The sequence below is a fragment of the Gymnogyps californianus genome, chromosome 1 (assembly GCF_018139145.2).
Source record: "Gymnogyps californianus isolate 813 chromosome 1, ASM1813914v2, whole genome shotgun sequence".
NCBI lineage: Eukaryota > Metazoa > Chordata > Aves > Accipitriformes > Cathartidae > Gymnogyps > Gymnogyps californianus.
The window spans coordinates 196,287,516-196,314,312 of NC_059471.1; the positions used below are offsets into that span (position 1 = coordinate 196,287,516).

General features: G+C 40.8%; 1 protein-coding gene across 1 annotated transcript in view; it reads left to right on the forward strand.

Annotated features, from left to right (window-relative positions):
- Nucleotides 1-26,797, forward strand: part of PLXNB2 (plexin B2) — a 265,036-nt gene that overhangs the window by 194,933 nt on the left and 43,306 nt on the right. The window contains exons 9-18 of the mRNA XM_050891898.1: nucleotides 705-831; nucleotides 2,578-2,728; nucleotides 5,028-5,142; nucleotides 5,889-5,991; nucleotides 6,468-6,569; nucleotides 12,058-12,150; nucleotides 13,346-13,427; nucleotides 19,142-19,314; nucleotides 21,589-21,737; nucleotides 24,723-24,831. Of these exons, the coding sequence (XP_050747855.1) occupies nucleotides 705-831; nucleotides 2,578-2,728; nucleotides 5,028-5,142; nucleotides 5,889-5,991; nucleotides 6,468-6,569; nucleotides 12,058-12,150; nucleotides 13,346-13,427; nucleotides 19,142-19,314; nucleotides 21,589-21,737; nucleotides 24,723-24,831 (1,204 nt within the window). The remainder of the gene's footprint in view (nucleotides 1-704; nucleotides 832-2,577; nucleotides 2,729-5,027; nucleotides 5,143-5,888; nucleotides 5,992-6,467; nucleotides 6,570-12,057; nucleotides 12,151-13,345; nucleotides 13,428-19,141; nucleotides 19,315-21,588; nucleotides 21,738-24,722; nucleotides 24,832-26,797) is intronic.

Sequence of the window (26,797 nt, forward strand, 5' to 3'; positions counted from 1 at the left end):
CTTCATTTTGTCCTTCCTGTACTTGAGCTGGGAAAATCTCCCAGTATTTTTGGTGAGGCTGCACAACTGCTGTTGTCTTCACATAATGGTAACGGTGCCCTGGCAGAGAGAGGTCTTAAATAGTGGCAGGAGTTAATGAAAACATTCACTACAAAAGTAACGTTTCTAGTGCTACGGTTTCACAGGAGCTCTCCACAAGCCTGTGTGCCCTCAGCAATACTTCTCTGTTGCATTTTACGCTCATGAGTGGGGTGTCTTGTTACTGGCAACACATAGGTGTCTGCCACTTGACCTGCAGAAAAAACAGGCTGTGCCCACTCATTCAGGACTTTGTTATATGTTACAATTAAGATTAATCGGCCTGGTTTCAGATGATCAGGCAATGGCTCCATTGCCTGATGGCTCTTGTGCTAAATGTTACTGCCTCTGTATGGATTTGGGTTGTCTAATCCAAAGTGGTGTCCAAAATATTATAGGCATGTTTCCCCACTTGCTTTTGACATCTCAAACCATCAATACTTATTCCACCACTTATTCTGTTAAAAATTCTCTAATAGCAGCCTGGATAGTCAATATTAAAGCAAATTCCCAGTCATCTTATGTTGTAATTTCAGGCTCTAATCCTGAAATTGTTGCATAGTTCAGAGAAAGCAGAGTCCAGCTATAATATTGCTTTGCTTTGTTTTTTGTTCCTGTTTTGTCAGGTGCACAAAGAAGGCAGACTGTGAAACAGCCGATAAGGAGAACCACTGGCTGTGGAGTCCAAGTGGCACATGCATGACTATCATTAGTGCAGACCCTCTGAATATGAGTCGCAGAGCCCCTGCTAAGGTACGACAAGAAAATGCTTTCCCTACGTATTCTTAAAGCACACTGATGTCACTACCAGGAAAATTAATACCTGCATTTCTTTATGCACGGTGGAGACTAGGAATAGGATAGTGTTTGGGGTATCTCAGTCCCTGGCGTTTCTCACAGTGTTCTTTCTTGCCTGCTGTTTTTGCAGGTTGCCGTTCATGTTTTCTTCTAAGAAATGCTCTTTTTGACCTTCTCTGTGAACCAAAATGATGCACTAGTATGGATGATAAAGCACTTACACTTATCTGAATATTATGAAAGTGTTGCACGTTGTTGTATAACCCATAAAAAGTAATTGATAGGGGAGATTTCATGCTGCCCTTTCAGCTTACTTGAGCATAAACTTAAGTAAGCAGCAAAGCCATAAGCTGTTGCTTTAAAATCAGCAGTGGATTTGCCTACACAGCGAAGTCTGTCTGGGTACATGGAGAAGGTAAATTCAGCATGCAAAACGACTCTGTGGCAACAAAATTGAGCGTTCAGAGTGTGACCAGGGTGTCATAGCTTGCTCTAACTCCAAATGGAGCATGCCAGTGCAGACTGCAGGCTTCCTGGGGGTGCTCAGCAAGTAAAATCAGTAAAATGGCTTTTAATCCCTCTTAATCAGAAAGAAAGAGACTGTCATTCAAGTCACTTTAATTCCATTCCTAAATTATGTAAACAGCGTTGTCTTAAGGCCGTTTCTATGTTGAATAAAAATGTTAGTAGAGTGTAACTAGTCCACTTAAAATCCACACTTTCCCTTAGTTCAGATCTTGTCAACTTGTGTTGACAAGTCTCTGGTGTCTCGTATCAGCATCTGAGGCCAAAATACCTAAAACCTAAAACCAAATCCAACTTCAAATGAGCGTTTACGTGCTGCCTGTAACATCACTAATGCCACTGTCTCCTCATGATTCCTTTACTCACCAAAAAATGTTGCGGCTCATAACATAGTGGACCAGTTTCAGTGAGAAAGGGATGATTGTCATTTCTGCTGGCAATACAAAATGGAAAAAGTTCAACTGTATAATTAACACACCTGAAGCATTAAATCAAGGACAGCATCCAAAATTTCCTTTCAATTTTTTCCTCTTTCCTTGCTAAGTTTTCCCATTTTATTTTACTTTTAGTTTCTCAAATGCACTCTATATTGATAATTTCCTCGAGGAGGTTAAGATCTCACCATCACTCAGAAATCCTTTTTCAGCAGTAGTGATAGATCTCAGTGGGTTTCTTGCATGAACATTGAGTCTTGAGGAAGCCACTTTTCTCTTCAGCCCTTTCAAACTCCAGCTTTTCCAGCCATCTAGCCTTGGTTTCATTATTCACTAGTAACACCTAAGGTTAATGTAATTTTAATTAAGTTTGTCAGGATTTAAGTGTTAACCACTCTGTTTACTGTTGCTGAACTGGATGCTGAGGACAAGAACAAAAGGCTTTGGGTGTGTCTGTACAGACTTTTTTGTTCTGATCGAATGCATTGACAGGACAAGAGGTTTTTGTACCAGTCTAATTCAGCATAGACGCAGCCTGGAAAAATTGGTAGAGGTATAAGAGGAAAAGATTAGCAGATGGGAAGAAATAAAAATTGAAAAGGAGAACCATCTTCTGTGATACTAGCCAAAATATCACCGCTGGCCCAAAAAAAAGAGCACTTGAAATTCTCTGGCCATAAATCTTACTGGGTCTTGGTTCATTTCTTTCAAATATTTTACCCTTTTTAAATTTCGTTTCCAGGTGGAACTGACTGTAAGTCCATTGCCAACTTTGACTGAGAGTGACCAGGTTTTGTGTACATTTGGTGAAACAACCCATTACGCTCAATTAAAAGAAGGGGTTATTATCTGTGATCCGCCCGATATAATTCCTCCAACACCAAAAGGTCAAGGTAAAGAAATATTGCTACCCTCCCTGTATAATAAGAGGAAAGAATATAGCCTGCTGCTTCTAATGTGATGCTCTTACATGAGCTGCATACAAGTTGTTTTTCCTCTTCCAGTCTCTTTCCCCAAATAGTCTACTACTGAACTTTGTCCATTCAAACATTTAAAAAAAAAAAGGTTTGCTCAAACTTTTTCCATTGCTGTATTTACAAGCTGTAGCATTCCCAGTGTTTCTACTAGGAACCTGAAACCAGGAGCTTGGCAGAGGCGTAGACACGGAGCCAGAGAGGTGCTATTCTGTGTCCCAAACAAACAAAACCCAGCTACTCTAATCCTACCCTAATCACTCCGAGTTGTGGGGCCAGAAGAGCTGCATATGTGCTTCAGATGTGATGTTTTTCATCTCTGATGTCTTAGTTTTGCTCTAGTCAGCTGTAGTTCAGTGGCTTGTTTTCTGGTCCATGTCACAAGGCTGTCCTTTCTCTCATAAAGCCTTCTGCCTCTTCTATGTGCCCTCCAGCTTCTGCAATAGTAAGTCCAGTGGAAAAATATGTGGTCGTATAATTAAAGGCTGTATCGTTATTCTGAACCACTGATTATATGCTTAAGGTCTGTTGCCTACCATAATTCTTGTGCTATTTCCTAGATAGTGCTTTATTCATGCTTTTAAGTTCATACATCTTGATGCATAAACACATGGAATAAAACTGGTTACACAGCACTGTTTATTATGTATCAAGTTTAAAAAAACAAAAAGAAAAAAAAAAACCAAAAACAGATGCTCTTGCAGCGTGCGGAGGTACCCCTGAGGATAACCCTTTTATATGTATCCCAACAGCCATGAACTGTAAGAGCGGTACTTGGAAGCACTTTTTAAGGTGCTGAAACAGGTCAAAATCCAGTTTTAGTTGCAGGAAGAGTAATGATGTTAAAATCTCACTCTTAAATTTTAAACTAGCTGGGGTGTGTCATGGTATCAGATTATGCTAAGTGTTAAAGCAGCACTCTTTATTTAGGGCCAATCACATTCCTAAATACTTTGTAAAGCAGGACATAAAGTGACCAGGTTGATAAACATGACACCTTGATGTCTTCCAGCATAAAATGTGAGACTAGAAGCCTGTCAGGGATGGCATTAGAGTAAGCAAGTCACCTAGAAATAATACACCTCTCTGAGCTGGTTGCACAGGGATGCATCTGAAAGGATGTTCAAAAGTAATATAAAGATGCTCAGAAGCTTGGCAGACACTTCAGCAGAAGGCAGACGGTTATGAATACAGGCAGTGGTTCCTGACAGCAAGTGACAAAAAGTCCTGAGCCATCCACTTACCGTTAAGAAACCCTATTGAGTTTGGAAAAGTCTGGGTTACTTTAGGTGTGGTTGGTTCCAAAGGGAATAGGACATTTCTATAGAGGAAGGATGCTTTTTTGAAGTCCCTTTGTCAGGAAATTCCCTGGCATTCCTACCAGTCTGAAATATTCAAGGGGACCCAGTGCAGGCAAAGGTGACTTCCAGCCAAGCAGCTGATGGTCTTCCAAGAAAACTGTTCAAGGAAAGCAGAGTTTGAAATTGCTCAATAGCTTGTGAAATAGCTTGTCACAAGGGCTTAATGATTTCTGCAAAAGGTATTTCAAACAGCGTTGCTGAGGAAAGCACCAGTTTCTGAAGATAAATTTTCCACTCTTAGTTCAGTAATAATCCAGACAAGAAGTACATTCGTGGAGAAATCATGTACAGCAAACTGAAGATCACAAGTGCCTGTGGTAACTTAGTGTTGCAGGCACTGTTGGGCATTAACCACAAAGATCACTTGCTTTAATTCACATGACGATGACAGTTTTAATCCACAAATGAAAGAAGTAATTTTACATGCAGACATATTCATATTTAAGAAAATGTTTTATTTAAAATGACTGTTCTCTTGCCAGTTTTCATCTGTGTTCAATTATTTCCTTATTCAGTTTTCCTTGTTCTTCTAGACTCTTTAAAATTCTAGCATGATGATAGCACCGCTGAGAAACACTTCCATAAAACAAAGCTATTCTCTAATTTTGCTCCTTCCCTTTATCCCATCTCTGCTTTTCTTCTGACAACCATGTGCTGAAAATTTTGTAAAGCTTAAAAAGACAAAACAGAGTTTATAGATCTAAAGTATAACAGGTCATGAGATTCAGAGTGTCAACAGTATAGTTAAATATTTGCTTATGTCCTGTAAAATAATAGAAGCATTATCATTGTATCATTCAGCTCAAGAGCTAAAGAATTCAACAACCACTTAGATAGTTTTTTTTCTTTTGTGATAGATCATGTTTCAGTTCCACTTCAGTTAACCTTTGGAAACAACAAGATATTTTTTGCATCACATACTTACCCTTTTTATGACTGTGAAGAAGCAATGAATCTTTTTGAAAATCAGCCGTAAGTATTTCACCTTCTTAACTTAGGTGTTTAGATTCTGTAGCACGGTATTTCAGATAACTGGCAGCTGAGTTACTCAATCATTTCATAATTAAGCCATTTGGCACTCTCAAAATTTGCCGGTGTCCAAATTTCTTACATTTTAATGGAGTTTAAAAATGGTTGAAGGGCACCAGGTGAGCCGGTAACATAAAACACACAGAATAGAAATATTCATGGCACATATAATTAAAGGCCAGTTCATTCGGTTGCCATTTCTGTAGCTGCTAATGTATCTGCAGGTGAGCTCTGTGGACATCTGCTTACCTACTTGTTCCCTCCAATGATAGATTGGTGCTTTGGGTTGCGGTGCGTTCAAATAGGACAGTCAAAGCTGACTCTGGCCCCATCGTCTGCCCTGCTCGAGATGTTGCTGCCCCAGGGCAGGCACAGCCAACCCAAACCCCACTTCGTTCGTCCTTATGTATGAACGTTGATCAAGATCATTTCCAGTCCTCTCAGACTTGATCTTAAAGTTTGTGCGAGATGCTGTGGTTTTCTGATCCTTGCTCAAATATTTGAGGGAGAAAATAGCTTTTGGGGGTTCTTGAACTGTTCTTACTATGAAGTTTTCAGCTTAATATAGTAAGGACACTATAACAGATTGATCTACGCTCCATGAATAAAGATGGAATTTCATTTACTTTTTTTGTCAGTTGGGGGAAAAAGCCCGACAGTGTGTCGTTACTATCATATTATATTTGTAGATGCTATTCCTGTGCAAGCAATAGATGGAATTGCCAGTGGGACTGGAAGAGACATATCTGTGAAGAGTCCTCTTCAGTACAGGATGTGATTAAACAAAATATGGTAATGTTTAAAAATAAGATTATTAGGTTTTTATTAGAACAGTTCAATATTTTGTTTGCTTTTTGTCTCATATCAGTTGGTTGAATTAGGGATTTAAAAATGATTCTAAAGTTAACTCCAGAAGTGTAAGGTATGTTTTTTTTTTTAGTGACAGTGCGGGGGTGGGAATTTAAGGGTGTGATTGAGGAGGGGCAGCGAGACTGAATAACTCCTGAAAGGATATTTTTGTTCTTTTTACTATTTTGCTTCAATGGGAGGAACAAGATTTCAAGGCTGGGAAAGATAATCACCCACAGCTTTGACATATGCTGCAGTCATTTTTAGCATGTCTAATTTGAAAGGGTGTAATCAAATCTGTCACTGTATTTTAAGCATGAAGTTCTTCAGAACAATCATTCCATTGTCCGAAGGCTACTGAAGCTTGTTGTGATAAGACTTTTTATTTGGAATAACGTATAAAATGTTTCTCTCCCCAGGAAGAAGAGTGCCCGCAGTTTCTAAACCCTAACCCTCCAATAATACCTATGGAGTACCGAACAATGGTGTATTTTGAGGGAAGACATCTAGCTTATTATCAGGTAAGCAGGTTAATTCAAAGCTAGCTGTCATTTGAATTCCACTTAAACTGCAGCCACACCCCTAAACTAAAGCACTAGTTTGTGTTCCTTGGAGATCCTGCTCATAATTGTTTTTAGAGAAGGAAAAGAGCTACACATTCAAGTTTGGTATAATATTGGTTACTGTGATAGAGTCATCACCAAGACAGAATCAGAGCTGGACAAAATATTTTAACTACTAGATGTGGTGGGGTTTTTTTTAAAGAATGTAAGTTGGACCTACTGAAACACTTGACGATTATTTTTCATCTAATGAAACGAAAGGAGATTTAGGAATAGTGAATGTTTCATATTTTTTTTCTAATTAAATACTCGGGGTTTTTTGTATTAGAATGACATCATTTGCTGTGCTTAATTCCGTTTTCACTTTTCAAACAAAAAAATGCACTCAGAAATTAAATGTTTCTTAGTTTGGATAAAACAATCTTTTGCCTTTTTTTGGGTGTGCGTGTGACCGTCAAACCAGAAGATCAGGTATTTTCTCAGCTGTGGCAAAGGCTTCTCTTTCTCAGTACTTGCTTCCAGAAAGTAAATTACAAAGCTTCTAAGAAGCCAGAGTTTGACCCCAAGCTTTTAATTGTTTTATAACCTAGACAATGCATAAAATCTTGTTGTTAGTTTGATAAAAACAAAGTTTAAAAACCACTTCTTTAGGTGATAGCTCAAGTATTGGTCTTAGTCTCTATTGTTTGTTTCTGTGTTGTCTTTGTGTAAATGCGAATTGATGATAGATAAGCTGATGATTGCATTGATTGCTTTAACTACCAGCCATCTATCAAGGGAAAGAAGGCTCTTGTTTTTTGAGGTTTTTTTTTTTTCCTCTGCCAAATTGAAGTACTGTATAGCTTACAAAGTGCTTCTATCACCTCTGCTACGCCTACCAAGGGATGGAAAAGGGTAAACAGGTCTGGAGAGTAACAATGTAAGAAGGGTATTCAGAGAAGGGTAAAAAGCAACCCATAAGCACTACAATCATGTGAAGACCATGCTGTGTATCACTACACTATACATATATCAAGACCATGCTATACAAACATATGTTCAAAACTAAACATTTTTGCTTGAAGACCTTAAAATATATGTAAACAAAGAAAAGCAATTTGGTGAATTGGTCTGTTCTCTGAAATGCCAGAACTGGTCCCCTGGTAGGATGTCTGGCTGTGTGCAAGATGTGGCACACAACACTTGTCTTAAAGGCCACAGCTCTCTTTGCTAAAAATGGAAAAGTATTCCAGAGAATTTGCTCACATTTCTTTTGTTTAACATTGTGAAGAGCTGTTTTTCTGCACAAGAGGAAAATCTTTCCCTGCTCCCTTGATATAAGTGGAAGAGCCCATTCTCTCTCGAGAACAAATTCAGGGCAGATGCATAATCCAGATGTGCTGAATTTGACTTCTAGAGGACCCTTTTGCTCCAAGGAGGAGAAGCAGCAGCAGGAACCCAAAAACTCCTTCATTTAGTTTATCATTCTGTGAATAAGCACGTCAATCTTTCTGAACTACTAGTAGAGAAAAGGGAACGAAAAAGCTTCTGCCTTTTTTTTTAATGTGAGGTATCAATTACATTTAACAAAGGCAGAGACACATCCTGTGGATTGAATGCTTTGTCATGGGTAGCAATGTTTAACAGTTTGCCTACAGACCAGACCTAGTATGCATTTATTTAACTTAGAACTGGGAAGGCTTACGTGGAATTCAAGTCTCTGCAAGAAGTAAGATGGCCCTAGGCTGGAAAGATGCTGGAGAGCAATGAGTGTCAAATGATGTCAGAATAATTTTTCTTAGGTGAGAGCTATGTGGGAGCGTCATCTCTGTCATGGGAGCAGCTCCATATATCCTGGTACAGAGATGCATTTTTAAGCCAAAATAATGATGCCTTAAGTGCCAGGACTTGAATAGGCACACACAGTGACTACAGCTGTATACACAGACCTCTAAGTATATGTGAAAACAGACAAATAAGGCATGAAATAGTTGTAATCGTACAGGCACTCATGCCTGTGGGGTCATGCTATCTGAAGCAATAACTTTGGTTACTGAAAGTTCATTTGAGTAAGAGCATAACCTAAACTCAGCCTTTGGTAAACATCTCATGGAGGGCAGGGTGGCTCAGGAGAAGCCATGGATGGATATTTTGTAGAGGTTGGCACGCAGCCCAAATGCAAAATAGTATGTGGCTTCTCATGTGGAACAATTTTGCCACAGGATATGCTGGCCATTACATTGTGTTTGGAGCTAGCAGTCATGCAGCTATGAGCACATTTAAGGTCTTTATTGATTAGGACATTGGTATATATCCATTTTCCTCCTATTTTCCTTGCCTAAATTCTTGCTTAGAAAAAGCAAAAAAGAATATTCTGTTGTCACTTTGAACTACTAGCTCTATTATCTTGGTTTAATCTGTGCTTTGCTTAAAATGGCGATGCACAACCTGCCTTATCATGGGTGACTAAGTACACTAGCCAACGTTGTGTATATAAGCATCTCTGTTTCTAGGTGGAGATTAGCAGTGAAGGTTTGGGCTTACTCAGTGAGTAGGAGAGATGGATGGCTTTGAAAACTGCTATTGCAGAACTGAGCATGGAAGAATAAGCTCACACATTTTGTATGCACCTCTTAACTTGTGAACACTTACAGTACAATGAATAAATCTCCTTTTGAGGGCTTCCAGTGGAGGGTAATAGACTAAAAGAGGAGAAGCTGTTGACTGTTTTTCTGCCCTTCCTTCCTCTGAAAGAAGTTCAGTAGGAAGGAGAAGTAAATCCATGCTGTTGTCATTTTCTTGGGAATAGCCTCATCCAGGACAAGCGGTTGAGAGGAAAGTTTAGTACTGATAAGTCATATTGCATGCAACTTCTGAGAGACATTCTCCAGCTGAGTCCTTGAAAGATTGGCACACTAGAAGAGACAGATGTACCAGCATCAAGATAACCATATTAGCCCTCCAAAGATTTTCATTAAAAGTAATTTCCATTTGGATTTGTCTTTGTCATGTGTGTCTGATGTGTAACCCACTTCCCAGTGTTTGCTACATGTCTCTTCTTGCACTCAGACTGCTGAATGTGAGCTCTGTGGCCTTCTGCTCAAGAGCCTGGTGTAGCAACTTCTGATTTCAGTTCACTCCAGGTAGCAGCTGTCACGCAGACCGAAGCTCCCCTCCTCTCCCAGCACCTTCTGTTAAGCGTGTGGGAAAGCCTCAAGCAGCAGCAGCAGAATTTGAAAGCTTTTGAAAAACACGTGATATATTGAAATATGTGGAGTAGGGAAAGCGAGGCAGCGTTCCTCAAGAGGTTTGTAAGGTGCTTTAAAACTTGGAGTATGTAGACATTTTCTGTAAAGCAGAATGGGCTGTAAAACTTTAAGAAAAGGCTTTTCAGAGCTCAGTCAGTAGCTTATTTTCTATATGCAGCTTCTGAGAAGGAAGAAGTAAAAGGTCTGTTCCCCTCTATGACATAAACCTCCCAGAGACTAGAGTCAGGCCCTTTACCTGGTTAAAGCATGTGCTCCTCCTCAGCCCCAGACCTTGGTGGGTTCTTGGGTCAGCTGCCCAGCCTGTCACAGTGAAGGTGCAATAGGAAATGTTTCCACTGCACTAATTAGGTAAACCTAGTGGCCCGTGAGTTACAAGTGATTCCAGCATTGAAGTAGCTACAAATAAATAGGATAAGATCCTCATACATGAGGCTTAGATGACAGCAGGAGACAACTTACTAACCCTCGGAGCAGGAAAGAGGAATCAAGTAACCATTATTTTTTTGCCATGTACTCCAAGACTCAAGCGGTTCTGGACGAAAGCAGGGACTAGTTCTTTACATCCACAGAAGGCATCAAAGTGAAGTTCTCATGAAGTTCAACAAGGCCAAGTGCAAGGTCCTGCACCTGGGTCGGGGCAATCCCCAATATCAATACCGACTGGGGGATGAATGGATTGAGAGTAGCCCTGTGGAGAAGGACTTGGGGATACTGGTGGATGAAAAGCTGGACATGAGCCAGCAATGTGCACTTGCAGCCCAGAAAGCCAATGGTATCCTGGGCTGCGTAAAAAGAAGCATGGCCAGCAGGTCGAGGGAGGTGATTATCTTCCTCCACTCCGCTCTGGTGAGACCCCAGTACAAAAAAGACATGGACGTGTTAGAGTGGGTCCAGAGGAGGGCCATGAAAATGATCAGAGGGCTGGAACACCTCTCCTGTGAAGAAAGGCTGAGAGAGTTGGGGTTATTCAGCCTGGAGAAGGCTCTGGGGAGACCTTTTCGTGGCCTTTCAATATATAAAGGGGGCTTATAAGAAAGATTGAGAGAGACTTTTTACCAAGGCCTGTAGTGACAGGACAAGGGACAACGGTTTTAAACTGAAAGAGGGTAGGTTTAGATAGGATATTACGATGAGGGTGGTGAGACACTGGAACAGGTTGCCCAGAGAAGTTGTGGATGCCCCATCATTGGAAGCATTCAAGGTCAGGTTGGATGGGGCTTTTAGCAACCTGGTCTAGTGAAAGATGTCCCTGCCCGTGGCAAGGGAGTTGGACTAGATGATCTTTGAAGGTCCCTTCCAACCCAAGGCATTCTGTGATTCTATAAAGGTGAAGGTGGTCTTGTCCCCCAGTGGGTTCTGATTTCATAAGTCTTTACCAACAATACTGTCTGAAAATATCCTTGCTATTTATTTCTTTCTCTGGTTCTTCTGGCAAAGCTGTTTGCACAGCTGTGCTATGGGCCAGAGCAGGAGAATGACCCAGCATAGAAACAGTGTCATGGGGTGATGTGTTTGGTTTTTAGCCAGCTCAGTTCCTTGATTGAATCACAGAACAGCCGAGCTGAGAGTTTTGCCGATGCAGTGCATGTTGGTATGTGCTGCAGCCTGAAGGCAGGAATGAACGGATTTAGGGCCTACGGAGAAGAGGGGGGGAAGAAGGTGTCTAGGAGGCAGGAATACCCTTAAGCTGGTACTGCCATCAAAGACTGTCTTGTGAAAACACAGCTGGAGTCGTAGTGAGGCAGGAGAAACAAAGCCAGCAAGATCTGAGGGATGTTCATTCCAGTTTCCCATGCAATTCTTGCATTCCTGTTCTGCCCAGGATCCCTACAGAGAAAACCTTAAAGGGCAGAACTCACACAGCTCTGTTAATAACAGATCTGATGTGTGAAGCCATCCAGTATTCATATCTCTTGGCTTTTTCTTATTGCTCCCTAAAACAGAGTGCTAGATATGTTCTTGCTTTATTTGTACTGCTTGGTGCTTCCACCTTTAACGAACGTTGGAGGGGTGCAGCAAAGTAGCAGATTGCACTGGCTCAATGTGTGACTAGCTTTCATTTAGAAGATGACTTTAACTGGTTAGCCTTCTCCTTTTAGTCTTATTACTTCCGGTGCTGAACAGGATATTGCCTGGTGATATTTTATTACGCTTGGTGATGCTACATGAATTCTAAGATGAACTTTTCTCTTCCATAGGATAAAAATTTTGTGGTTGGAAACAGCCAGTTTGAATTCGAAGCTCCTGTTGATGAATCAGACGAAGGAAAATTTTCATTCATGAGTAAAGAGGTAAATGCAAAAACATGATTTGCCTACCAGATCTATTCAGTTCTTATAGTCCTGTTGCAGTGTCCATGGGTGTCCAGAAATATACAGGTAATATTGATTTCCCTCAGAGAAGAAAGTCACCTCTGATGGAGATTCTCCTTTGGCAGTAGCAGTCAAAGGCAGCAGCTTTGGCTCAGAGCTGCTGGGGTCTCCCCTCAAAGCCCTCGATCTTTCTCCTTGATTTATCTATGTATGCAGCCACGGATTCATTGAACTGTCCCTGGAGGAATTCGGGACCATTACTCTTTTATTCTTCACTTTTTATGCAATCTGGTGAAATCATTGAGGATAAAAGATGAGAATTTCAGAGCTCTCCCTCTCCACACTCCAATTCATTATCTTTCCCATTTTACATCTGTAAAAATGGGAATCGTAACAGTATGTTGTTGTTTGGCTACTTACTAGCTATGCTTCTTTCACTCTGGTTTATTTTACAGAGAAAGGAAATAATATTAAAAAAAAATAGTCTATTTGCCAAGGTCAAAGTTGGACTCACAAATGTTATGCTGACTTTAACCTTTATGTCTTATAAGCTTACTAACAGAGTAGTTTTGAGAACTAATTAGCATCTATGCAGCATTTGAGCCTAGCACAAAGCCTTTGCTTTATAAAGCCATTGTATTTTTCTTTGCTCTTTTTCCTTCCCACTGGTTGTTACTGCTGCTGTCTTTCAACGTGAGCAGAAGCTCATGTCTTGGAGCATGTGAACCTTGTGCTTTGGCTATAACGAGGGGGTTGCACTGCAAAAGATGCAAGAGATTTCCCCTCCATGTGGTGCGAGTCTGCTGTGTTCACAGAAGTAATGGGGCCAGATGGTGTGGGAAGGGAGAACTCAGCAGGGTCAGCAGCTATACTTACTGAATCTGAACAGTACCTTTGCTACTTGGATACTTATAACCAAATGTAAATTAAATTAATGAAAAGCAAGTATTCAGATATTGTTGTCCCTTGGTACTTGAAAATTCTGATTGTGAAGGATTAGGTTCATTAAAACATTTTTCTATAAGTGTATTTGGCCAAGACGAAAAAAAGACCATAAGGTTTGGGATAGTTTCTAAAACCTTCACAGCTCTGATTACTGAGAATCATAGAAAATGCATGAAATTAACCCTGCCAAATGAAGGTATAAATATCTCTATTGTGTCATCTTTTCCAGTTCTCCTATAGTGCAAATGAGACCCTACAACTTAACTTATCCATAAGAACAGATAAGGTCAAGATTGACAGCAAACTGATGGGTAAGTATGAAATACAGGATTAAAGGGAGGTTAATGACAGTAAACAGAAATCTATTTCTTCATAATTTGGAGTCATGTGAATAAGAATGTTACCTTTGTAGGTTTTACTGGTTTGGGTGAAACAATTAAATCTGACATCAGAAGTTATTAATACTAAACTCATGAATTAAACATCAGTCTTGTATATATTAAAGGCTGTTTTAAATATGCTACCATTATTTTGCTACCATTATATGAGGTCAGCCTCACCTCTGTGCCTGGGAAGATCATGGAACAGATCCTCCTAGAAGCTATGCTAAGGCACATGGAGGACAGGGAGGTGATTCAAGACAGCCAGCATGCCTTCACCAAGGGCAAGTCTTGCCTGACCAACCTAGTGGCCTTCTATGATGGAGTGACTACATCACTGGACAAAGGAAGAGCTACGGATGTCATCTATCTGGACTTCTGTGAGGCCTTTGACACGGTCCCCCACAACATCCTTCTCTCTAAATTGGAGAGATATGGATTTGATGGGTGGACTGTTCAGTGGATGAGGAATTGGCTGGATGGTTGCATCCAGAGGGTAGTGGTCAATGGCTCAGTGTCCAGATGGAGATCAGTGACAAGTGACGTCCCTCAGGGGTCCGTACTGGGACCAGTACTGTTTAATATCTTCGTGAATGACATAGGCAGTGGGATCGAGTGCACCCTCAGCAAGTTTGCAGATGACACCAAGCTGAGTGGTGTGGTTGACACGCCTGAGGGATGGGATGCCATCCAGAGGGACCTGGACAAGTTCCAGAAGTGGGCCCATGTGAACCTCATGAGGTTCAACAAGGCCAAGTGCAAGGTCCTGCACATGGGTCGTGGCAACCCCTGGTATCAGTACAGGCTGGGGGATGAAGGGATTGAGAGCAGCCCTGTGGAGAAGGACTTGGGGGTACTGGTGGATGAAAAGCTGGACATGAGCTGGCAATGTGCGCTTGCAGCCCAGAAAGCCAACCATATCCTGGGCTGCATAAAAAGAAGCGTGGCCAGCAGGTCGAGGGAGGTGATTCTGCCCCTCTACTCTGCTTTGGCCAGACCCCACCTGGAGTATTGCATCCAGCTCTGGAGTCTTCAGCACAGGAAAGACATGGACCTGTTGGAGAGGGTCCAGAGGAGGGCCACAAAAATGATCAGAGGGCTGGAACACTTCTCCTGCGAGGACAGGCTGAGAGAGTTGGGGTTGTTCAGCCTGGAGAAGAGAAGGCTCTGGGGAGACCTTATTGTGGCCTTCGAGTACCTAAAGGGGGCTTATAAGAAAGATGGGGTTAAACTTTTTAGCAGGGCCTGTAGCGATAGGACAAGGGGTAATGGTTTTAAACTAAAAGAGGGTAGATTTAGACTAGATATAAGGAAGACATTTTTTACAATGAGGGTGGTGAAACACTGGAACAGGTTGCCCAGAGAGGTGGTAGATGCCCCATCCCTGGAAACATTCAAGGTCAGGCTGGACGGGGCTCTGAGCAACCTGATCTAGCTGAAGATGTCCCTGCTCATTGCAGGGGGGTTGGACTAGATGAGCTTTAAAGGTCCCTTCCAACCCAAACTGCTCTATGATTCTATGATTTTCAAGTTTGCTTTTGCTCTGAAGGGCAATCCTAATAGCAAAGCTTCACAGTTCAAATGTACTGAAGTAGTTTGATTTTTTTTTCCCAATGGCCATTTCCCTTCCCCAATGAACTTTCCCCTCCAATAGCAGGAAGGAGATCCTTCTCACTGCTGCTTGTATGGACTTCACCTGAAATCTCAACTTTCAGCTGTGTCTCAGCTCAGACAGGTTCTGCAGTCTTAACGTCTGCTGGTGATCAGCAATACACAGAAACATTCAGTGTGCTTTCAGCTCACTACTTTATTCATTTATTTCTATGGCAAAAAAAAGGATATTAAGTGTTTTATAGCACAAAGACTTGGTCTTTGATATAAATTCCTTTTTAAATATACATTTCTTTATGTCTTTCAACATACAACGATGAAGCAAGTATGTCTGTGAGCCTAGTCCTGAGCTGAGGTGAGGAAACTCCATCAGAATCAGTGAAGCAGTACCTGGGAGCTGGGACCTACCTTACACTCCTTTGGACTGAAGTTCAAGGCATAATATTGCAAAAACTGCGAGGCAACACACTTCTTACTTGTGTGATGAGTCAACATCAGGAAAACTAATACTGCTCTCAAGTAATTTCCCCTGCAGATTAAATCTTCAGACCATATCTTTCCATCTGTACAATATTTAAATTTATTCCCTTTCTTATTGGCAGCAAAGAAGTATGTTTTTAGAAGATTTTCCCTATGGCTCTGTGTGCAGTGTTGAAAGCCCTTAAAAGAGGACCTGGCATGAATGTTACGGGGAGGTCATATTACAATCTCACACTGTCTTAATTTCCATTCCAAAGGCTGTGGTGTTTAAAACTGCAGAATTTTGACCAAATATTCCCAACATCTTTTTTCCAAGTCTGAGAAAAACATCAAAAAAAAAGAAGTAGCTAAATTATTAAAGAAATATTATCATTCAAATTGAAATACAGAACCCTTGCAAGAGGAGAATTGAAAAATTATCAACAAATGTCTCTTTTTATTACAAAAGGGATTTTTTTAATCCAAATTCTCTCCTGCTTTTAAATGTCCTTGCCATATGAAATCCAGAATGTACTGGTTTTTATGCATCTTGAAAAGAATTGGCTTTGGGTATATGGTTGCTGCTGAGAAGCACCTTTGAACCTGCCAGTGAAAGAACCCTTTCTTTGTATAACACTTAGTGAATACCAAGTTACGATAGCGTTTTTACATCTCAAGCTATCAGGGGTTCTGAACAGTATGAAATCCAATATATCCCTTTTATCCTTTGTCCTTTTTATCAATGATTTCACAGCTGGTATCTCAAGGTGATGGATAAGAGTCTGAATCTAATGAGTGGCTTGCTGCTGGTACATTTAATGAGCTGATCAGTGAACAGGGGGAGCGTTTAATGCTTTAAGGCCGTAGCTTTCTCCGTTGCATTTATGCAACTGGGTGTGAGGGACTTCAAGATGTTGCAGTGCTGACATTGTTTACTGAGGGATGGGATGAAAATCCCTGTCCAGCCGACGAAGGATAACAAAGTAATTCAGTAAACATATTCTTGTGCCATACCAGGTGGCCATGTGGCAGTGTGGGTGGGAAATGCAGGGTTTAGGAAGGCAAGGGGAAGATTTGTTTAACAATATTACCTGCTCAAGTCCCTGTGCAGTAGCAACCTTTCAGAGTGCTGGATTAAGAAAGCAATCTGGTTCCTGCAAAAGCAATTCGCAGCATAGACGCAAGGAAACTTTTCCTTGCTGCTGCCTGCATGGTCTCTTCTGCTTATAAAAGCAAACAGCAACGTACCAGGGCTGTCAGTCTGGTGCTTTTTCCCAGCACTACATTCACATCCAACATACAGAGTGAATAGTTAACACACAAACTGTTGAAAATATTGCTTGGGTTATGTTTGTTGCTCAGTGACTTCCATATTGATGTGCTCAGTATATGAAGCAAATGATGCTACTCCTGCTTTGTGCTCATCGATTTCTTGAGAATTCAAGATAGGGGTTGAATCAAATGGATGCTCTTTCTCATTGATTCATTGTTACAAATGCCAAAGTCCCTTGGCTTTGCATACACCTCCAACGATGTCTCCACTGAGTTTGTGCTGGTAAAGCTACTTGAAATCAAGTGGATATGCTGATTATATGTAAGAAGGGTTAAAACCAGACTTCATCATTGTATTAACTCTTCAGTGTAAGGGCAGGAATAAAAATGTGTTATTCTGTTAAAGACTAGCTGTGAAACTGAATGCTGAGGGTTTTAAATATGCAGCATTTAGAGAAAAACTGCCCTTATGAGGTTATATGCTCTCATGCAAGTTGCAGAGAGACTGTAGCCAAGTTTTGGGCGTCTGTAATATTGTTCATGCCTAGCAGGGGAATAAGAGCACTGCTGAAAAATAATGGAACACCAGCATTCTCATTTTACTTTTTCATTTGAGTAGAAATCTGACATGGTAGCCTCTTGGAATTAGATTTTTAAAGCTACTGCTGCTGCTGTTTTCTAGGAAGATATCAAGTGCATTGACATGTTAGTGACTGGAGGGTGGTTTCGCCGGTGTCCTTCCTAGAGTCCTGCTCCTCTGAGAATAAAAGCTTTCTTTAAATAGACATTTTTGATGGCCTTTACCATATGCAATCTCAAAGGGGTTCATCCTAGTCTCTCTTGTCCACATCTGATCACCTCCATTTACTTCGCTTTGCTTCCTGCATCTTTAAGGATGAACCTCCTTTGAAAAAAACCCAGTGTTACTAAGGGTACTGTTTCTTGAAACTTAATGAGTACATAAAACAGCTCATCACTACTGGCAAGGGGAGATGTTGAGTGTCTGTCTTGTACTCCCCACTCCCATCTGTGAGCACATTTAACTCTTGAAAGAGCACAGGAGGAAACCTGGATAGTTTTCTGCTGTTCTGGTAAGTTAAGTTGATTTACAAGAAGATGCAACAAGTGACAGAGCCTTGGTGGCAGAGGGTGAGAGGCTGTGAGGCCAGAAAAAAAGAGCAGCAAAGAGTAGAGAGAAGCAGGGATGAAGAGAAGGAGCAGAAACGGAGGGAGCAAGAAGTTTCCCTCTTTACAACAAGCAGCTCACCTTCCCAGGGAAGCACAGCACTCACACACTGGGTAATCTGTGCAACTTGCACACTTCTCCTAGAGAAACGTGTGCCATCTTTTCAGTCTGTTTTCTTCTGGGCTAGCTCTCAAATGCATCTTCAAATGTTTTCTTGCAAGCCCAGGCTTTCTGTATGGTGCTGAACCACCCAGCTATGTCTCAAGGCATTGCATCTCTTTGGGAAAATTAATTTTGTTCGGTGACTGTGCATCATGCTAGAGATTGATGGGAGCCAAAACAAACCTAGTGTCTGGGACAGTTGGTGCGTGGTTCATCAGTAAGAGAGGCATGACTGTCAGACCTGATTTCTTGGCTCAGAAAAACTAGAATTAAACCCCACTACAGAATGAATAAGGCATACATCAGGACGGCAATTCAAGACAAAAGGGAAAACAAAAGCAAGAAAATGGAGAAGAGTGGAGAAATGAAGAGGTATTAACTTGAACAAAGGATAACACTTCATTAAGTGTTAAATTTCTATTCGGTTCGTGCTTTAGCAATGATTTTGGAAAGGCCCAAATGTCCTGGAAACAGCCTACAAAGGCAGCTCTCTTCCTTTAAATATGCAACTGGCAGAGGTCCCATGCCAGCTGATGTCTGTCCCTACCGACACCCATGCCGAGTTTATACCCTCCCATGTCTGACTCCGGGTATGCCAGGAGAACCTGTTTGTTTGAACTAGTCTTTGAACAGTTGTATAGGCAGGTTCATTGAGGATAGTCAAAGAAAGGACTTTGTACTTAAACGTTTTGACAATGCCTGAGTGACAAAAATGCTTTTGGGTTCTACTTGATAGTTTATTCATACTCTGCACATGGGTAGATTTCAGGTTTCTCCATAGAGGGAAAAATACAGTTTTCTCTCAGCATCATTCAGGGGTTAAGTACAGAGTGTGCATGTACTTCACGTGACTCAACTGAGCTTTGTACATAGGATTATTTTTCCTTCCTATAACATACTGAATATCCTTAAAACAGAGGAAAATGTCTAAGTGCATTTACCGTTCATATTTCAGTGACTCTGTACAACTGCTCTTATGGACGAAGCGACTGCAGCTTATGCCTCGCGGCCCATCGTGACTATAAGTGTGTCTGGTGTGAAGAAAATGGCAAGCCCAGCAAGTGCGTTTATGAAAAACTCTGTCACGCTCCTCCCACCGACACATGTCCTCATCCAGAAATCACTCGCGTAAGATTGCTTTTTTCTCTCCCTACCAGTGTATTATTTTTCTGGAGAAAGCATCCAAGCAAGCTCATACTGAAAGGCAGTTTTTTTCCTAGGGTGTTAAGTAAGCTTCTGAAATAGCTGCAAGGAAACAATGCCAGTAGTGATGTGTGTGAGATTTGTAAAGACTCAAAATAAGAGACTGAATGGAGTCTTTGAGACTCCTTGTTTTTCAAGCCTTGTCCTCACTGTGCCAGAAGCCGGGCTAGCAGTGTATGCTTAAATGTGGTACTTGATTGTTGGGAATTGGCATGGATTTTTTTCTGTCCTGAAGTCCTTTATACCTGAAATAGGTCTATAAGAGAGGTTCACTGCTCCTGGAACTACAAGCACTTAGCAGGCTCAATAACAGGCTTCAAACTAGACTTTTAAACAGTATTTAATAAGGGAGCAGGTTGATTCTGCGTCACAATGTGTTTTCCAGGTGCCAGTGATATTTTCCAGTCCACACCGGAATCAAACGCAAGGCTGTAGAAGTTGAACGTAAGAAGTCAGAGGCGCCAAATGTGCACCCCTGACTTACTCTGCGGTTGGAGCATTCACCCAGGGCAAGGGAAGAGTGTTGTCCACGTTGGTGGACCAGTAGCCAAATCAAGAAGTGATAAATCCTTGTCCTTTTCAGCAACAAGCCAAATGATGTTTTTCTGGGTATAGTTGTTGAGAAAAGAGTGATACGTACTTCCACTGGGCAAATCTAAATTGCTGTGACAGTGGTATCAGTACTTTGAAACTCAGACACACTGTTTGATGAGAACATATCCCAAGCTATCATAAAATGCGATAACTGTATGACAGAGGTTGAGAGTCGTAACGGGGATGTTTCACTCAATCGGAACTATTTAATTCTGAAACCTGTGGCTCAAACTGGTAGAGATGCTGAATCTCCTGAGGCTGCGCAGTTAGAGGTGCAGTGTGGGTCCAGGCAGACCAGCAGCATGCTGGATGAGGTTGGCCATGATGGTCTATCTAAGAAGAAATGGCAGGTAAACAGTTGAAGTCTGCCAAGGAAGGCAAATACTCTGAAATCTTGTCAGAAAGCATGGAGAAGAATACTTGTCTGATAGCTGTGCCCAGATAAAGATGATTTGAGTAGGAAGGAAAAGGAAAATTAAGAGAAATAAAGGTGTTTTCACCTGGGATGCTGTTTGTACATGCTTGTGGATTAAATACTAAAATATTAGGTTTTTTGAAGCTTTTGTTAGCTTCAGATTTGAACAAAATATTTGGAAACCATACACAAACCGTTGAGTCATTTTTCAGCTAGTTTATTTATGAGTTGAGCGCAAAGGGATGGCCAGTGGGTAGAAGTTTTAGGAAGTTGAACCAGTGAGAAAACAGCAAGTGATTCTGGAGTTGGGCTGGGCAGCAGGGAGCAGCAGCCATGTCTCTGTGCTCAGACTTGCTTAGATCTAAGAAACTCTGATTTTGATGGAGCAGACACTGAAGTCCAGACTTTCAGAAGCTGTGTTTGTTTGGCCTCCAGTTACTGCATTTGGGACTGTGCAACCTCCCTCTTCTTGATGGTAAACTTGCAGCCCTCCAAAGGTGAAGACCTGAAAAGGTCTTGCTGGAGGTGCTCCAAATATTACGTAGGAAAGCAGGTTAGTTTCCCAACAAATATTCAGAATTCAAGTGCCTGTTCGGGCCATATTTCAACCTGAGAAGTCCACTGCAACTACAGGATTTTCTCAGTCCTCATTTTAATTGCAAATTATTTAATTAGCATCAGCCCTTGTACTGCAGCATCCTACCATTTGATGCGACAAGGAAGATCAGGGGGCTAGAGGAACTTTTGAAGACACTATGTGGGGCAGCACTATGTGTTAGGAAGGTGCACTGTTCTGATGTGAACCTAAAGGGAGAAAATCATGGCAAAAAAATGCTGGAAAAGCTCCGTGGAATGATTGTGAGAGGAGCCCGATCCATTTGCTTTTCAAAAATCACGGTACTTTAGTGGAGGAAGCAAACTTAAAACAGAGTAAGCACCAGGCAAGAGTTTTGTACACAACAGTCTGCCACAGGAGACACAAAATCTGCAGCTGATGTTCTGAGCTAACAGATGATTAATTAACATTAAAAAGTTACATAGCGTGTTCTTGTGGGGGTCCTACAAGAAACCTCTTTTGCATTTCAAGTGCGGGTAAGTCTAAGTAGCTTAAATAGTATGGAAGAGCAACATGGTCACCGCAGTATTTAATTTTGCTTTTTTTTTTTTAACTTTCCCTCATGCAAACACAGATTGAGCCAAAAACTGGACCACTAAGTGGTGGAATTCTTTTGACCATAATGGGATCTAATTTGGGAATAAAAGCAGAAGATGTAAAAAATATAACGGTGGCAGACGAGGAATGTCTTTTCAAAGAGGAATTCTACTCTGTTTCCACAAGGTAATTGCTGGATATTTTTCACAAGATTTTAGAACGAAAAAGGAACTTCTCTGCATTTTCAGGAGAAGATGATCTTCCTGTGGTTATAAAAGGTTATCAATAGAAGAAAGAACTAGTGTGATATACCCGCAATATTTCATAGTAACATGTCTGAGTATTTAAAATTGTTATAGACTCTAATACAGCAACAAATTTACAATAGCATGCTACCATCCTGCTTCTGATTGATTGAATTTTTTTCTCCTTATTTGTTTGAAAAGCTTTCAGAAACTATTACTGCAGATATCTCAAGACTATTTATTTGTTTTTAAATTAAAGGCATCATAGGTGTGCATCTAGTCATTCAAATCTTTGCTGAATCTGAACCACGGTGCAGCCAAGCATACAAGATTTATGGGAAAGTAGGCAAAGCAAGAGGAAGCTTAAATCTTTTTGTTTTAGTCCAGCCACAAAGTTTCTTTCCTGGGGGCAGGGAGGAAACACGGAGTTTTGGTTTAGCTTTAGATGACTAAGTTTATCGCAGAGCCAACAAGTCCATGGATGTTGAATTGCCGAAGCAGGTTGGTAGATGTTTTGCGGATTACTTATCACACTCTTAAGCAGTGCCAAAAATTAAAACAAAGTGCCTAAATTTTTCTAGGTATCTAGGTGTTTACTACAGATTATATCAAGCATCTAATTTCAGGAGGGAAATACCCTTTTGATATTAGCTGATAAAAAGCATAGCATGAAGGTTCAGTAGTAATATTAAGAGTAATGACCTATTTTAAGCAGTGTGATTTTTCTTTCATTCACTTTTGGTATTTAAAGCTGCAATTGAAACCTTGGCTTTCTTTCCCTTCAGTTAATTTAAAGTGTAATACAGTAACTTTTTGCTATTTATGTGGCGTGTTTTGAAAGGGATTTTGAAGATACCTAAGTGATTTTTTTAGCTTTTGAAAAATGTTTAGCTTTAGTCAGTTTGTGGATCAGGCATTTAGAAGCTTCACAGGCCCCTAGGACTTAAGAACGTATATATAGCTGTATATCTGTTACTGCTTCCCAAATCCATTGCCATCACTCGTGCGTTTACATATGCATCACCATCCACAAAATTCCTAACTCTTTTACAGCTGTCTTTTCCCATTCCCTATTTTCAGTGTTTGCAAAAGCTGCACTGAATTGCAGCATAGCCTTACAAGAATTTCCCCAGCCTCTTGGCTTTTTCTAAAGCTTTTTGATATTTTTAAATACATGGAAAGGAGCCAGAACTGAGATGACTGGTTCCTTGTATCATAGCAACATTACTGGTTTCCTAAGCTCTGCCAGTGTGGTAATGGGTGAGAACAAATGCAACTTGCATAATGTCATTTATCAACAAATTAGGGGGTTTTGAAGGATGTTCTCCATTAGGGAAGCCTTGAAAAAGAAGTTATTCAAAATCTCCAAATAGATATCTATAATTTTCTGTCTTTATCTTCCTCCATTCTTTTGTTTTATTATTACCTTCTTTAATTCAATTAAAAAAAAAAAAAAGAAGAAGTGCCTGGTCTTGCTCCCCTATCCTTCTGCAGTAAAAAGCTAGTCATTTTTAGGAGACAGTTGCTCCCATGGGCAGGAGAGCAGCGAGATTTAAGGCACTTAAGGTTGCTTTCTGGCTCTGCGGTGATTTAATTGTTGGCCTTCGAGAAGTCGTGTTCTCATTCTTTGTAGTTTTCCATTTGTAACGTGGGGGAAGGGAGGCAATGCTAACGCTGGGGAGGGGAGGGAACTTTTCTCAATTAAAATCCCTGCTAGCCACACTACGGCATTTCCCCCACGCACACACCCCGGCCCCGGCCCCCGACTGCTTTCCCTAGCTTGACATATGGTAGAAATTCCTCCGAAGGCACCATTTCCTGTTTCTGCCTGACAAGAAGATACAACTTCCAAGAATACAGTAGAGAGATGATGAGGAACAGACTCAGGCAGCCATACACATGCCAGGATATGCAAGAATTTAGAGAATTTTGTCCGTTTGTCAGTACCCAGGCAGAAAAGTCTGGAGTGATCTGCAGAGGGACTTGACAATCCTTTTATTATATGTCCCGATTTAAGTACATTATACCCAGTAATTTGGGGTTGTTCGGGTTTTTTTTTCTCTTTGAGTGCTTAAGGAAGAATAGCAATAATCCCGAGGGAAAGAGCGAAGGAAGTAAGCAGTGATCCTCAGGGTGTGTCCTATATGAAACTGTCTGCCTGCGCAGGCTGTGAACATTATATACCTCCTTATCTAACTGTATTATCAGTTCTCCATTAAGCATTTGTCCCAGTTTTCAAGTGTGTCGAATCCTTATTGCATTTTCATGCTTGTATTCTGTGGATCACCTGTTTGAAATAAAAATTTAAACATCCTAGCTATCAATCAGCAGCAGTGTTAGTTAAGGCAGTGTTTTCTTGGTCAGTGTGCCTTGACCTCTGATTTTGCGTGGGTTATCTGAGGATTTATTTTCAGAGAGCAGTAATTCTAAAAGGATTTTGATCGTAGGTGTGAAAATACAGTAGTTTAAAGCTGAAAGGTAGCATGATGCACTACAAAAGTATCAGCAGCTAAAACACACAAAGTTATAAGATAGCTGATGGTCTGATTCTTACATCAAGGGGGATGGGAGGTCCTTTGGTTTTTTTAACATCACAAGGTCCAGTGAAAACCTTGTGTAGGATTGGAGAGGTTCATCTCTGACTTCTGGGCTGAATTTGAGTCTCCTGTAGAAGGCACATTTACTAACGGACTGCTAAAGTAGCTGCTGTGTACAGTGCTCAGGTTTCAGTTTTACCTACCTTTAGATAGAAGATTAAACTATTCTTGGGTGTTTTTGCTGGGAATCTGAGGCAGCGTTCAAGTACCTTGTGTAGGATAAAGCAAAGTTAGTGCTTTTGCTGGCAGTGTGTGTGGTAGCTCACATACATTGCATTGGTATTGCAGCTGTTACTTCTAACAGATAAACTTACATTCTTTCTTGCTAGGATTGTATGTCAAGTTGGACCAATGAATGAACCAAAACAAGGTCAAATTGAAGTTAACATCAACGGAAAATTAGGTAAATCACCAAGTGAAGTGCTGTTTACATACCAGGTAAGTGCATTTTTTTCAGAGACGTGTTTTATACCTTGTGCATGACTTAAGTTAGAAGTTTACCTGTTAAGTACAGAGTCGTTTGTGTTTGCCTTACAAACTTTGTTTCATCAATAGCACTGTCATTCAAGTATGTTAGAAAACACTTAACTCGAGCATTTCTTTATACAAAGGGTGTACTGAAAATCTATTCTGATCAATAGATCCAGAGTCTCAAAATAGGATGATGTTGTTTGCAATTCAAGTTAAAAAGATGTGGTAGGAAAGGAACTGTAATAAACTTATTCAGTAGTGACATAATATCTCTTAAGTGTCACTATTGAACAAAAAAAAAATCAGCACTGCAAGAAATTAGGTATTCTTTAGACGCACAGTTGGTGCACTATTTTAATCACAGTGTTTAGTCTAGCCAATGTTCTTAATTACAAGAATGGATGCAGAGCAGCTGAAGAATAAGTAATGAAGGTACATTAATGTTTTAATAATTTATTTCATTCAAAAATATGGCATCGAGAGCCACAGACAGCGTGATGTGTGTTCATATTACACATGTGCTTTGTTTTCAGTGTCACTGTAAAGGAGAATTTCGTTTGTGTCTTACTTGCTTTACCCTAAATGTGACCCCAGGTTATAGCTGGTCTAGCCTGTGGTTTTAGCAGCAAGTAGCTTTATCTGTGTTTATGAGGTCTTCAAAATTTGTAAGATCCTGTGATAGTTAGGTTTAAATAATCTCTGTCCTCATATTGATACTTAAAATTACATCTATAAACTGTAAATCTATAAAACATAAAGGGTGGGTTAGGCTTTCATCTTCTCCCTTATTTAAACTTCTGTCTCCTTAATTCTTGATATCTTGTGAGAAGGAAAGGAAAGGAGTCAGCAGTAAGCAGTGGAATAAGTCTAGAATGACATTCAACTGAGCAGAGGATATTCTTGTTTTTGCAAAACAGGCTAGAAGTGGTTTTTCCATAATTTCCAAGCACATACCTCCTCTCCCTGGTGATATTTCTGCAAAAACCACCCTTTTTGCTTCAAAATGTCCTCTGTTCCTTTGTGGAAAAGTAGGTTATAATTAAGTCTTTCTTTGTCCATCTCATTCATCTTAACCAGAGAACAACAACATAATCTCCTGTGTTTATGTGTTTGTGGCCTCTAGGACAGAGGCTATGACAGTAAACCCTACATGAGATGAGATTTTGACATGAACTCGTTGTGTTGGGTACGTTTTGCACCAGTTCTCCTATGCTTTTCCTGTGTGTAAAGGTTCTCCCGTGGTTTGCATGAAAACCACATGAAGATGTTATGGAGTGTGTTGCAATGTAATCTGAAGCCCCCATGTAGGCTTCGAAGCCTGTCTGCAAACTTTTTCTGGTGTGATTCCCTGCTCAGCCCATCTGGGAGGTGAGATAAGCAGGCACCACTTTTGGCTACTTAAGGGAAAGATTCTCAATCGCCCATCAGTGAGGTGCTAGGAGAAGCCACTGTGCCCAGGTGTCATCCAGCTGGATGTTTCCCTGCAGGTCCAAGACTTCCTCTGTGCCAATCTTTGCCTGCATTGAGGTTACTGAAATATCAGATACCTAAGCTAACTGCTGATAAAGAGCATTTTTATTTACTGCAAAAATCTTTCCATGGGGACGCTGTTTACAAAATGCAAAGCAATGGAAAGTAATACAGTTTATGCCTTAAAACTGGTGAAATTGGTTTCTAGTTTCATTTCTCTCTCTTCCACGAGAAAATGAAGCCAACTATGGACTGCAGTAGGATTAAAGTCAGTACAGGGCATCGCATTCACGTGCACCTCTACAAGTGTGACACGAGCGCTTTTGGCGTGAGAACAGATGATCAGAGCAGACAATCGCATCAGTTGATGTTGTCTTAAAAGCTACAATCTTGTTTCACTGCTGTTTTCGGGCAGTTCTTTGGTGACTTCTTTCAGCAGACATACGAAATCTGTGCTTTATTA